At 43.6% G+C, this 14797-nt stretch overlaps 1 protein-coding gene across 1 annotated transcript in view; it reads left to right on the forward strand.

Annotated features, from left to right (window-relative positions):
• Positions 1–14797, forward strand: part of LOC132649581 (grainyhead-like protein 2 homolog) — a 50760-nt gene that overhangs the window by 13814 nt on the left and 22149 nt on the right. Inside the window, exons 3-5 of the mRNA XM_060373658.1 lie at positions 5844–6002; positions 14022–14109; positions 14486–14625. Coding sequence (XP_060229641.1) covers positions 5844–6002; positions 14022–14109; positions 14486–14625 — 387 coding nt within the window. The remainder of the gene's footprint in view (positions 1–5843; positions 6003–14021; positions 14110–14485; positions 14626–14797) is intronic.

Below are 14797 nucleotides of genomic sequence, written 5' to 3' on the forward strand. Positions count from 1 at the left end.
TGTATAATCGGAGGCTTCAGGAAATCCTGAACAAAACAGCAAAGGGGCCTGAGAGCAGGTGTGGGGGCTGGTCTTGCCTTGCTATCCTCACCTCTGAGCACACTGCCAGCACAGGAGGATGCTTGTCACTGCTGGGTGAGTCACAGCGTGAAGTGAGCGATAGCTCACATTTTATTATGTTCTTGCTTGGCTAGAGTTTACTCTTACTTTTTTTGCCTGTTTCATTTGTCATTCCATCTGCACTCATGTGGAAGAAAAATGACAAAATGTAAGGAAGCTATCTAAAGGTCTTTAATAAGAACCAAGAACTAATCCCAGCACCTGGGAGGCAGAGGCAGAGGCAGAGGCAGAGGCAGAGGCAGAGGCAGAGGCAGAGGCAGAGGCAGAGGCAGAGGCAGAGGCAGAGGCAGAGGCAGAGGCAGAGGCAGAGGCAGAGGCAGAGGCAGAGGCAGACGCAGACGCAGACGCAGAGGCAGAGGCAGAGGCAGAGGCAGAGGCAGAGGCAGACGCAGACGCAGACGCAGAGGCAGAGGCAGAGGCAGAGGCAGAGGCAGAGGCAGAGGCAGAGGGAGAGGCAGAGGCAGAGGCAGAGGCAGGAGGATCTCTGAGTTCAGGACAGCTAGAGCCACATAGTGAGATCCTGTCTAAGGAAGGAGAAGGGGAGAGAAGAAGGAGGAGGGGTGGGAGGAGGAGAGAGGGAGAAAGGGAAAGAAGGAGGGGGAGGAGAGGGAGGAAGAAGAAAAAAGAGGAGAGAAATTGGCACCAACACACTTACTTATTTATATAATATTTATGAAGGGAGAATGGGTTCTAGTGTTAAACTTATTTCTTGGTGCACACCCTACCTGTGGTTATTGCAATAAACCTGTGTGATTCTTTAGATGAGTTCTTTAGGATCCTGAGTATTAGGAAATACATTAATATATAAATAGCCTTTAGCCAGAAAGATAGTACAAGTACAAAATTCAATTTGTATGAAGTCAAATAAATCCATGACACTGAATCATGGTTGTGAGGATTTAGTTTTAAATCTTAAATTGCTTTCTAAATTAAATCAATTAAAGATAGGGTTGACTGTTTCTATTGGAAAGCCCAAGGAACAGTGTAAATTAACAATGAGATCATGGGTTGGCTCTGAAGCTCCCTGCTGTGTTCATTTTAATAAACTGTCTTATTTGCCTGGTGTGCAGCTGGGGTTGAGACCTCAGCAAAGTCACTTTTATGTTCGAAGCCACAAAAGGGGAATTGTCACTCACATGTAACAAGTGATTTTATTTTTAAAAAGTCACATGCTTTAGACTGCTTTTTCTGGGGAAGGTGTCTAAAAAATTATCTGCTTCACTCTGAACATGTAAGGAAATTGAAATGGTGTCTATTATTTGCCTGACTGCACAAGATTTAATTAGTCTTCCTGAAGAAGGAAAAGTGTGCTTCTAGAATTAGAGGAATCCACCTGAGGTTTGGGAAGGATGTAAGCAGAGGCCGCACAATTGTGTGTAACTCAGGGACAGGTCAGCTATGTACCGAGTCCATCTGCTCTTTGCATAGCCTGAGCTCCTATTGAAGCTAGAAATAACTTTCTGTGCTTGACATTTAGATGAACATTCAGGGGGTGAAATCATGCTTTGTCCTCAGCTCTGCAACACATTTACGTTGGGTTCTTTGTAGGTCAACTTAGGGGAAAGTTGCTCTTGTGTTTGCCTACTGCTGGTGGAGCTGTGGGACATGGTTGGGTTTGCAAAAAGAAGCAAATGCTTATCAGCTCCTCGGCCAAGGTTTCAGTTAACAGCCTTCTGTGCCGCCCCACCCCCACTTCCGTTAAAGTTCAACCATTTGGATTTTGAGTGTGGCACAGCCAGGCTGTGATTGATGCCATCAGACCCTGAAACTGCTTTCCAGGAGGTGGCCAGGAGAAGGAAGCGCTGCTGAGCCCAGCACAGCACCCTGCATGCTGGGCTGACCCGAGAGATGCCAGCACAGAAGGCAGGTTCCTGAGGTTTACCTTTTATGGGATCAGGCTGCCTTGAGTCTGAGCCACTCTGGGCCTTCTGTGGAGACCTTTCTCTTTTAAGAGCATTAAATCTAAATATCTCCCTGTTGAACTCTATTGGCTTTTAAGGACCTTGTGTACAGGGTGATTGACTTTTATGGCTCCTCCAAGGATGACTGAGTCTATTTATTGCCAGTGAGCATCCGTTATCTCATTGGCTCTAGATGACTAGGCTACTTAAGTGGTCCTTGTAAATAGTCATGATCTGTTGCTCTAGCTCTCTTAGGTCAGACTTGGAGATGACAGACCATAATTAGCTTTTCTTCCTAGCTATCATTGACCCTCAGTGAATGACATGCAAATTAGCAAGCCAGTCATGTAGGAAATATCCACCAGAACATTGTCTTCTCTTCTACTAGGCAGACCTATAGATGGAGTCTGGAGTGATGGTGGATTACATCAGGGAGATCTTTGTGAAATGCAGGGCCAGAATTAGGGACAACCACTAGTTCAGCAGAGTGAGCATTTTGTTTGCTGATACAAAACTGCATTCTGGCCTAGATCATCCCATTGGCAGCAATAGAACAAGTCAAGTGTGCCTAGAAAAGGACGCCTCCTTCCTGACCATCACATCAGTGGTCATGTTGCTACTTTAATCTTTAAGACACCAGCACGTATCTCTCACCCCATCTCACCCCTGCCTTCTGTGGTTGCAGGGCACAGAGCTTGCATATTTGTGTTGCTGAAGCCTCAGGAAACTTAAGATGTTTGAAAACATTTGCTGCTTAAGTGAATGTTAAATAAAATTTCTCTGTCATTTAGGGACTCTCCAAGGTAGCATTTTCTGTTACTGTGACTGTTATGGACAGAATATTTCTACGCTGGAAGTTTGGAAGATGCATCCTGCCTGCCATAGTCTTCATTACTCAGGCATTTGCATCTTCAGTTGATCTCACCCCCCTGCCCCCAGGCTTCTTTAGATTCTGTGAGGCCCCTGCTCAAATCTAGAGTATCTGTGGCTTATGTTTCACTAGTTTCCTCCAGGCTGAGGACTTTGTTCTGCGGGACCTCTGCTCACACCTCTCTTGTACTCGACCACTGTATGATGGTCATTGCTGAACACTGGTTGCATTCTCCTTGAATTGTTAGCTTCTGTCTCTTTCTAAGATCCTACACCATTTAATGCATTGTGTGCTTCACTGTGTGCTTCCATGGATACTTATAGACTGAATAAATGAATGAAAAGAATGAATGAGTGAAATGAATGTATATATTTAAAAGTATCTTTTCTTTACTTTTATAATATATAACATGATATTACAGGGTATATAAAGAGCAAAGTAGGGAAATTAAACTATTTATTATACAGTTATTCTTTCCCTTCCTGTGCGCACGCACCTATGCCTGTGTCTGTGTACAAAGCCGCTAAAATTTATTGTACACCATGCCTGTAATTCCAGCTCTAGAGAGCCTTAATCAGGAGGATCACCACAAGTTTAATACTAGCCTGGGCTAAAGAGGGAGCTTCAAGTTTCAGGTGACCTTGAGCTGCCAAGGGGACCCTGTCTCAAAGACAAACAGATGGGAAAACATTTCTTTAACACAAATCCAATGTCTCTCAGAGTACCCACACATTAGATCTCTAGACGTACAGTGAGACAGAGTACCTTTAGTATTTGTTTTCGGGTTTTGGCTAGAAAGGTGGGAGCTAGTGGCACAGCTGGCAAAGTTGTTGTAATTAGCACATCATTGAAACTTGTCAAATGTCCTTAGACACCCCTGATGGGCAGAAGGAGGAGCTCACAGGTAAAAGGATGTGTGAAGAGGTGAAGCACTGACAATTAGATGCCTGGTGGTGTAAATTACTAAAAGTCTACAGGGTACCAAACAGATCAGCCTGGTACCTAGGAAGAACTCTGTGGCCTTCATTTTCCTTCAGGGCAACTCTAGGCACTTTCACAGAGGCACAAAGGTTTTGACATCCATCAAAAGTGGGCTTTTGATGGGATAACACTTTTGAAACTTTGTGTTACACATAATTATATATGTCCCGGTCCACCCCTGTCCCTGATACCCTTCCTCCTAGTTCTTGTCAGTATTCTTTGCTCATTCCAATAAAAATCACTATTACATAGTGTCTATATTAGTTTGTGTCACAATGACCAGAGCACCTGTTAGAAACAGCTTAGTGGAAGAAAGGTGTTTTGTTTTTCTTTCTTTTCCCAGAGTTTCAGAAGGTCCCAGTGCATTGTGGGTGGGAGGCATCATGGTAGGAGTGTGTGGCAGAGGCTGTTCAGATCAAGGTGGACCTGAAGGCAGAGAGCATGCCAAGAGCCAGGGGCTGGCTATATAACATAGGACCCAGAGACAGAGTTCCCAGCCAGGCCACTTCCTAAAGCTTTCATAGCCTCTAACAGCACTCATCTCTGGGGGAATTGTAGATGCAAACTATGAAAATGCCATCTTTTGGCTGTGACCCACCATTATGTAGAACAGGGTCATTTTTAGCTCATTTACACTCATCCTCTGTCTTTACCAATCCTTTACAGTGAAACTTGTTTTTTATTCTGTTAATCAAATAGAACTCTCAAAAACTGATTAGAGTTTCTGTCCTGTTGGCATCATGTCATTTCTATTGTATATTTTTTGTTTGTTTGTTTGTTTTTTAGCTTGAAGGTTTTAAAAGTTTTTCTATTGCATTTCCTGATGCCACATGTTATAAGATGAGGATTTAGTTTGTTCAGAATCTTGCTATAATTCCCAGGTTGCACTGGTCCTCATGATCCTCCTGACTCAGCTCCCTGACTGCTGGATTATAGGTGTGTGCCACCACTTCCTGTTAACAGGAGGAGGTTTATGCTGTTATTTAATCCCTCCTGTTTCGTTTCTTGCCTTTGCCAGCTCCTCTTCTTCACTAATGTGGAGTAGGTTAGCATTTAGATTTTCTTTTTCAGGGAGAGGGCTTGCAGGCACTTTAATGGGACCATTGAACATGGCAAGTATTGAGTGACATGTATGAGGCCCCTTAGCTGGTTAATGCTACTAGAGGCTGAAGTCGGGGATTTTGACTTGCAATCTAGTGGGATTCCTGTAAGTTCAGTTATCTAATGCTTAGTGAGTTCTTTGCTAGGCATTGTATTAGGTGCCAGGTCATATTAAATAATAAGAAATTATTCCAGACAGACCTCACGCTCCACAGTCAAGGAAGGAAGTTTTACAAAACATAACTGGGTTTCAATGCTATTCTATTAAAAAAGAATAGTTATCTAATTATTATTATTTTTTATCCTGCAGGTCAGAAGTTAGGGAAAGTTATAACTAGAAGTGTCAACTTCTTAGATTAATTGACTAATTTAGTATGTGGGTGTGCCTGAGTGTATGTATGTGTGCCACGTGCATCCAGGAGCATATAGAAGCCAGAAGACGGTCTCAGATCCGCTGGAACTGGAGTTACAACAGTTGTGCACCACCGTGTGGGTCCTGGAAATCAAACCCTAGTCCTCTGCAAGAGTAGCAAGTGCTCTTAACTGCTGACACATTTCTGTAGCCCCAGAAGTGGCGATTTTAATATACCAAGAAAATAACCTAGTTAACTCATTTATAGTGATGTGCTTTCTAGACAGTCATTTAAATTGTCTATTTCAAGTTCAAATATCAAAGCAAATTGTTTAGAAGTTTACAGCCATATAATGTTTTGTGCATCTGGCAGGATTCTATGGGAGAGTATTGAACAGTTATCAGTTGTCCTTATAGGTTTGTGTAGGATTTTCACTTCACATGCCTGCCTGCCTCCCTCTTTGAAGGTCCTCTGCATGGCAGTTTGTGAACTTTCTTCTTTTTCTGCCTCCTTCAGATTTTCATCACAGTGAATTGCTTGAGTACAGATTTCTCCTCCCAGAAGGGCGTGAAAGGACTTCCTTTGATGATTCAGATTGACACATACAGTTACAATAACCGCAGCAATAAACCCATCCACAGAGCGTACTGCCAGATCAAGGTCTTCTGCGACAAGGTGAGTAAAGACAAATTTGTCAGAAAGGTTCTGTTATGGCTAGATGTTCTTTTTAATGACATTTCTCCCTTGTCGCTGTTCTCGGCCAACCACAGAGACATGGCAGTCTTTTATTCTCAAGTCCTGTTAGATATTTAGGGAGTCACCAATCCACTGTCCTTTGTCTTGGCTCTTGCTGTTTTCAGTATTTTTACCATTAATTTAATGACTGGCATTGCCCTGGGGCTTAGTTCTCTCAGGCTGATAAAACAAAATACCTGAGGCTAGCTGGTGTGAACAATAGAAATGTACTTTCTACGGAAACCTCAGCGCTATGAGTTCAGTCCCTGTGAGGGACTTCCTGGCTGCCGGTAGGCATGTTCTTTCCTTATGCTCACATGGAAGAAAAAGAGAAGAGCTCTCCTGTGTCTTTTCACGGGACACTGTCACATCAGGGATCAGCCTCATCACCTCACCAGCGTTAAGGGCTTCGCTTCAGCACATGATGGGTGAAATGAGGGAACCTTCAGTTTGTAGCATACTGTGCTTTGGTCCGAGCATGCAGCTGAGATGACAGATCTGGAATATCCGCTGGGTGTAGACACTACTGTAGAACACACATTGCAATCTTGGCCATTTGTTGAGTTGCATGGGGCCTCACCTAGAACTTTCAGGACTAGAAACCTTGCCTACAAAATAAGTTCATCATTTCTTACACAGCACACAGTGCTTTCATCTCCATGATTGCTACTATAAACTTTAACAGAATAGTTAGAATAAGAAAGCTTCAACCCTGAAGGTCAGGTACAAGAGATGGTCACAGGTGTGAGCACATGTACTGATAATTTGACAGCCTGTGTGAGGTCAGCCTCTGTGAGGGCAAGTAACGGAGCCTAAGGTACTCATTGGAAAGCACCAAGGGGCCTTCTGAGGACAGGGTGTGAGGTGGGCTGGGGGAAAAAATTCTAAAGACCCTAGCTGGCTGGTGTGTGCAAAGGGACTGACATTGCTATGTTGTTTTGCATGAGAAGTTACAATGTAAAGCCCTGATCTAAGGGGAAAACCCTGTTCTGGGAAAAACTGGTAAGAGTAAAATCAGCTACTGGAGTGGGCAAACAGGTGGCCGGGAAAGAAAAGCACAAAAGAAAATTAAGATAGGAAGGGACACTCTCCTGGTTAGTTTTTGCCACACAGCTGGAGAGTTTTCTCGTAAGAGAAGGGCCAACCGAGAAAATTCCTCTAGCAGATTAGCATGTGTGTAAGTCTAAGGAGCAGTTTCTTGATTGATGGGTGATGTGGAAGGGCTTAGCTTACTAAGGGCTTAGCTTGCTAGCCCTGGGCAGGAGATCCTGGGTATATAAGAAAGCAAACTGAGCAAATCTTGAAGAGCAAGCCAGTACGAGACATTTCTTCATGGTCTCTGATTCTGTTCCTGCCTCCAGGTTCCTGCCTTGAGTTTTTCTCCCTCAGTGATGGCCTGCACCTGTAAGAGGAAGTAAGCCCTTTGCTCTCCAGGTTGCTTTTGCCGTGGTCTTTATTGTAACAATAGAAAGCACACAGAAATGTCTATCTATACTCTGTATTTATATACAGAGTAGGCCATCTTATAAAACAGAAGACTAGGGGCTGGCTCAGTCCTAAAGAACACTTGCTGCTCTTGAAAAGGACTCAGATTCAGTTTCCAGTAACTGACAGCTTTACAGCCATTGGCAACTCCAGTTTCAAGGGATCTGGTACCCTCTTCTGGCCTCTGTGGGCACCAGGCACTCATGTGGTGCATGTACACATGTGCAAACAAAACACTCCCCAAAATAAAATGAATAAACCTTAAAGCAACAATAACAGTGCGCTTCTTTGTATTACTGTGTGAACATTTAAGAAGAGGGATTGTAGGTTACAAGCCTCAGGGGAGAACTGTCCTGGCTTCTCATGTTGCCCAAAGTGACTCCGAAAATAGCCCCCCCCCAAAAAAAAACGCATTTCATTAAAAACAAGATTAAGGTCAGACCAACTTCCTTATGAACAGTGAATGAACATCATGAAGCTACTACCACCCAGCAGATGAAAAACAGCCCAATATCTCAAAGTGAGCCAATGAATCTCGCTAACAGGAAGCTTGAAAACCATGTATATGAAGAATAGACCTATGCTTGAGCTCAGGCAAGAACTTGCAATAGAAGCAGAAGTATTCCATAATGTACGAGAAGCAGCTAGTGGCTAGGCCAGTGACAGGTCATAAGGAGGTGCAGGTGGGAAAACAGCGCAGAATAGAAGGAAATTATAAAAGAGAGGAGTGAACATACCACATACAAGAGCTAGAGATGACTGAATATTTGTAGAACAGTGGTCATTGAGAAGAACAAACCAAGAAAAAAAAAAAAACAATAAACTCCCAAGCAACAGAATACAACAAATGCAAAAATGGTACATCAGAACCATGGGAGAGTGTTTATACCGTGCTGGGGGAACTGGCTCAGGAAAACAATATGAAACAACAGCTATCAGATGGGCAGAGTGGCACACACCTTTTAACCCAGCACTAGGGAGGCAGAGGCAGGTGTGTGTCTGTAAGTTTGACCAGCCATGTCTATGTAGTGTGTTCCAAGACAGCCAGTGAGACTCTGTCTCAGGGGGTTAAAAAAAGAAAGCATAGCTATCAGACTTTGAAAAGATGAAAACTATTCTTTGGGCATTTAATTAAAGGAAAATAAATAATTAGAAGTGAATAGGGATATTTTTATCATCAAAAATTTCAACAGTAATACTCTATCAGGAGAAAATAGTTATCTGAATAGAATAAAGTAAACCAAGGACTTTTTTTCTACCCAATTAACTCCAATGTAAAGAATATAGAAAAACACAAACTTCAAATAAAACATAAACGACAATATAACATCCCAATTCTGGTGAATATTCCTTCTCCCTAAATCTAGTAGAGAATAAACTCTAGACATGGAATGTGAAAGCACAGGTGATATGCTGATGGAGGGCACACAGTTATCTGTAAATCGGAGAGTGCAGACATCCCTCACTAGCCATCAGTGTGGCCTACTACTACTACTTAGTCATAGGATGACTACTGAAAAGCTCAATAAACTGCAGGGAAATGGCTCAGTGGATAAGAGTACTTTTTATGTAAGCACAAGGCCCTAAATTTGAATCCTTACCACTAGTATAAAAATCTGGGCGTATTGCATGTGCCTGTAACATTGGGATTGTTTCTGAGGCATGTGGGTGTCCAGCCACTCACTGTAGCTTAAATGTCAAACTTTAGGTTCAATGAGAGACCTGTCTCAAGGCAATAAGTCAGGGCATAATAGAGGAGGACATTCCAAATGCTTCTCTGGCCTCATAACACACTGAAGGACATTTGCACACAACACACATACATACAAGTGAGGTAACAAAGACAGTGTAATCTCACTGGCTGCTTATAGGTATACACTGGTGACTACTTCAGATTAGATGATGGAGAAGAGAAATGAAAAGAGGCCCGTAGCTAATTCCATGCTACCCTTCATTCTTAAAGCTACACCAGTCTGTTTTAAATTGCCTGTTATAGCAATGAAATAGCACAGGGAGGAATGTGTCCCTGTGAGCCAAGAGAAGTGACAGCAGAGAGGAAATGGTTAAGAGAAGATAATAAAAGCCACTGGAATTGCACTGTAGGCACAGCTGTATAGCCCTTATAGAACCGAGGGACAGTTAGGTAGCCTCCAGAGCCCAGAGGCCATTTGACGCAACACTCAGTGAGTACATACACATGGGTCAAAGGCACTTGGCTGGACTCACGCAGCAGAGGAGCTGGGTCCAGACATAGATCTGTCTCAGTTCAGACTCCTTGAATCAATAGCTAACTTTATACACTGAATGTGAGAGTGACTACTGATCATTCAAAAAACCCAAAACTAAACAAACACACACACAAAACCCCAAACTTGTAGGGAGGAGAGTATTGCACTGTGGTTGTGAGCCTATGTCATAGAGGAAAAGAGGCTTTAAGGGATAAAATGGGCTCATTATACCAGTTGTTTGCCAATTAAAAAAAAAACAAACCTATTTTCATTCAGTTATTTTTCCTTTCAGTGAGAAAGGATGAGAAGGGGAATGTGTACGTTCCCTACCTGCCCCAAAGCTTTGTTTTTGAAGTCACATGGCGGGGCCTTAGGCTAGGAAAAGGTGGTTGGAAAAACCATTTACTTGTATGGCTATGATTTTAAACATTGAAAACCCAGAATGGATCACTCTCATGTACGCTTTGCCAATAAGAAAGGTCACATTCCTAATAGTTCCTGTTTTAAATGCCCTAATGAAGCATGATGGATTGGCATTTTTTTTTCAAGCAGTGAGTGATGACATAGGTTTCTGTATATTGCAGTGTTAAGGAGTGGGGAATGTCAAGAAACTCACATGAAGAAGAGTCTTAGGACCTTGTGGATGGGTTAACTGTAATTGCATCAGCTGCATCAAATTTGCCCTCTTAAATGAAATGGACTTCTTCCCTAAGTGTAGAAGTAATGTTTTCTGGAAGTTTTGGTGACAAGTACTCCTAGGAAATAAAGTGATGCAAGATCTTGGTGGAGGCAGATCTGTCTGTACTGAATGTGTAGTGCTTTTTTGGGTCTTACTGAAATCACAGCTTTATTTAGAAATGAGAATGACAGTTCCCCAAGAGTGTATAATGTGTTTCTAGTTCCTGAAAACTATACTGCACATATATAATTTTTTCCAAAAATACGCTTAATTCATTTTATGATCTTGTATAAAACCCCATATGTGGTAGCCACAGCTGGAGCCTAGGTCCTCTGAACTCTGGTGAGGGTTTTCTCAAGGTGGTCCATGAATTCCTGATGAGGTTATTTGATGAACACAGTCTTTCCCAGAGGTTCCAGGATCAAGAAGCTGTAGGACTTGGAGATGGCATGAAAGGTGGCCTTGATGGAGTTGCCCAGGGTGGCAGTGCAGCCCTGTCTTATGTTGGCGGTCATTAATACTGGCTATACTTAGCAGCTTTCTGGACACAGGAGCAGAGATGATGCCAGTGCCTCTCGGTTGGGGGGGACTCAGCAGTGTGGAACCACAGCTTCCTGTCACTCTGCATGGAACAATGTGGGGCTTGCCAATCTTGTTTCCCAACTAGCCTTTCCATACAGAAAGAGTGGAAAGCTTGGCCAAGATGATAGCCCCTCGGGTTTTGATTGGCTATATCCTTGGACCACTTAATACCAGGGCCAACATAACTATTCTAGTCCCCAATAGCAACTAAAGCCTTGAACTGGGTCCTCATTGCAGCATCTACCCTGGCAAGATCTTCAGAATCTCATCTTTTGGGGATGCTCTCAGGAAAAAGCTGATGGTCTAGGATTCCTTAATGGGTGGGGAGAAGAGGTAAATTGTCTCCAGGAATTCTATTTTCAAGTCCTTGACCAGGTGGCCCAGCTTGGTGACAGGGATCCACTCCTTGTCTTTGGCTTTACCTCCAGAAGCCTCACAGCTTCTATTATAACCTCAGTCCCCAAGGCTACTGCCAAGTCCTCTGCAGAAGCTGTTGTGGCCTTCCAAGCCTGGACCAGAGGTATTCTGTATCATCCACTGTTTGCTGTTTTCCTGAAGAGGAGGATGATATAGATAATTCTTAAACAATTCTTTCTTGGCTATTCTCAGAAATAGCACAAATAAAACCATTCTTTAAAAGTAAAATTTCTTGGGCTGTACCCATTTTTATTGGTTACTTTTCTCGTGCTAAGATAAAATGCCATATGGGTCCAGAGGGTTGAGTTTATCATGGCAGGTGAGGCATAGCAGTGTGAAAGTAAGCATGAAAGTAGGAGCAGGAAGATGAGATGCAGGCATAGTGCAGAGAGAGAAAGTGGAGTGAGGTTTTAAACCCTCTTAAGCCCACCCCCAGTGATGCACTTTCTCCAATGAGCCTTTCTCCAATGATGCCAGCTTCCCAGGAATCACCACCAACTGGGGACCAAGTGTTTGCATACCAGGCTCTGGAGAATGTTCTCATTCAGGTCATTGCACTATCTGTCTGAGTTAGCCGTCTAGCACTGGGATAAAGCCCATGACCAAAAGCAGCAGGTGGGAGAGTGGGCTTGTTTCGTCTTATTCTTCCAGGGCACATCACAGAGTGAAGGCAGGGAAGGAGCTCACAGCAGGAACCTGGAGGCAGGAACTGAGGCAGTGGTTATGAAGGAGAGCTGCTTACTGACTTGCCCTGCTCCTGCACACCCCCTCTCCCCGGCTTGCTCAGCTTGCTTTCTTAGATCCAGGAGCCTGTGCCATGGCCGACACCACTGCCAGCAGGCTGGGCCTTTTCTCATCCATCAAGAAAATGCTCCACAGGCATTTTCTCAGTTGAGATTCTCTCCTATGACTTTAGCTTGTGTCAAGTTGATCAACAAACAAATAAAACAAAACAAAAACACAGCAAACTAACCAGGGCAATATTCAGCATGATGAGTGTTTTTCACATGACACTAATACTTAAAAATAACACAAAATTTGACAATGAAAAAATAATTTGTATAATTTTGGGATGTGTCTTGAGTGAACTATAATTTATAGGGGTAGATAATACATATTTGTATGGAATACTGAATTACACATAGCTTCCAACACATGGCAAAGTGCTCTGTATGTATCTAAGAAAAAATGTTGCCATTTCCCACTCCAAACTTGAAGTTGGTTTGAGCAAGGTGTTATTGGGGGCATTTAGAATTGATTTCTCTTTGTTTAAACACAAAGGCTCTACAAAAATCTGTGTTATTTTGATGAGTTTTTTGTAGCCGGTGTATCTATATTTCTCTATGTTGTCCCTCTTGCTGTGGATTTCCATGGCCTGTAAGTATCAATGACACCTCAAAATTTAATGTAAAATAGCATAAGAACCGCTATTTCTTTGGTAGTTTTTGGTATGAAAGGTGCATTGTGATTGTCTGAGTCCCATCTATGGAAAACAGCAGTGGCCCATCCTTCAAGAACTCCCTCCAAAGCCATGGTGCTCTTGCTGAACCCAAGTCCCCACTGTATCCTAGTCTTGTCTGGCTTTCTGCTCTAAGTCAGTAAGACCAGTAAGAGTCAGTGTGACCAAAAGTGTATTTGGTTTGTCTGAAGGGTGCAGATTACTGGGTGCTTTATGTGGTGTGTGTCACTGTTTCCTAAACAGACTGCAAGGAAAGAGACTGTTAACATGGACCTAGGAAGCAGGTTTGGCTTGGTGTCCTGTGAATGTCACCTGTGAATTGTGAATTCATGGTGTACTTGAATTCTGCTGAAGCCAGAATGGAGGAAGCTGTGCTGGATGCCTTTCTGGGATCAGGAGAGGAAAACAGGTTAAGAAATGGCCCAAAAGAAATATGAACAGCAAATGATGCTGACACCAGGGGCAGCTGATCAGGTAGTGGAGCAGGAGAAGGCCTTGAATTTGGCTAATAAGAAGTCAAATTACAAAGAACAGGAGCACAGAAGTGAGTGAATGCATGTTTCTCCTACGTGGTAGAGTGAGCACCATCTCTAAGCATACAGGGAAATACGATAATTTCATGTGCAGAGTGATCCCGCATCTTTGTGTGGCTACAAAAATGCCCCCTTTATTTCTTCCTGTGATGATTTTTGAAAAAATTCATAACCATAGGCAGAGGAAAACTTGCCCTGGGAAGTGGCACTTGCCTGAAAGCTGTCTGTGCCTAGGAGCGGACGCCATGGGCCAGTGCTTAGGCTGCTCTATTAATAGCACTGAGCTACCCAGCAGGTGACACTGGGCCAGAGAACTCAGCCTGTTCTTTCCCCATGGATTCAAAAGCCAAGTTCATGGAGTAGGCATGAGACAGGAAGAGGCAGCAATCCGATGAGCTGGCCTTACAGATCAGAATGTAGCATGAAGATCTGTGAGTGTTCTCATTTTGCTGAGGCAGGAGGCTTCCTGGCTTCCTCTTCCCATCTTCATGCTGTGTGTGAGAGAGAGAAAGAAAATGAGAATATTCTTTTATGCTCTGAAAACATACCTTGCTTGGTCTCTGTTTTCCCCATCAGGGAGCAGAAAGAAAAATCCGAGATGAAGAGAGAAAGCAGAATAGGAAGAAAGGGAAGGGCCAGGCCTCCCAAACCCAGTGCAACAACTGTAAGTCAACCCCTCCCCAATGCTGATTGTAGCCAGCAGGGTCCTTTGAAGAGACAGAAGAAGCTGGCTACAGGGGAAGGTACGAAGGCTCCAGGTGTGGCCTGCTTTGCCCCTACAGTGCAGACAGGGGCAGCGTTGACATGGAAAGCAAACAGAAGTCCTCCGCGGTACACACAGGACAGCTGGAAGTGGAGGAGCCTTCTACCCTCATTGTACTTCCCAGAATCCCATGCTCTTTTTGTTTATTTGGGCCTGGGGAAGGGCATTTGAAGCATAATCTAGGCTGCTGGGAAAGCTTTGGGGGAGGATCATGAACTTGGCTGACAGTGTTCATGTGTGCATAGCCCTGTTCTGTGGTTGTTGTGGTTTCGTGCAGCCTCTGACGGGAAGCTGGCCGCCATACCTTTACAGAAGAAAAGTGACATCACGTACTTCAAAACCATGCCTGACCTGCACTCGCAGCCCGTGCTCTTCATACCAGATGTTCACTTTGCCAACCTGCAGAGGACTGGACAGGTACTACTTTTGCTCACAGCCTCCTACTGCCCTCCTCAGGGTGTGCTGGTGTGTACGCAGAACAGGCCACAAAAATAAACTCAAGCAGCAGGGGAATGGCAACACAAAAAGTAGGTTTTTACAGAAAACATTGTCTTGGGAGGAAATACTGGCATGCTAAGGCAAAGAAAGG

Source organism: Meriones unguiculatus, chromosome 20, assembly GCF_030254825.1.
Source record: "Meriones unguiculatus strain TT.TT164.6M chromosome 20, Bangor_MerUng_6.1, whole genome shotgun sequence".
Lineage (NCBI taxonomy): Eukaryota > Metazoa > Chordata > Mammalia > Rodentia > Muridae > Meriones > Meriones unguiculatus.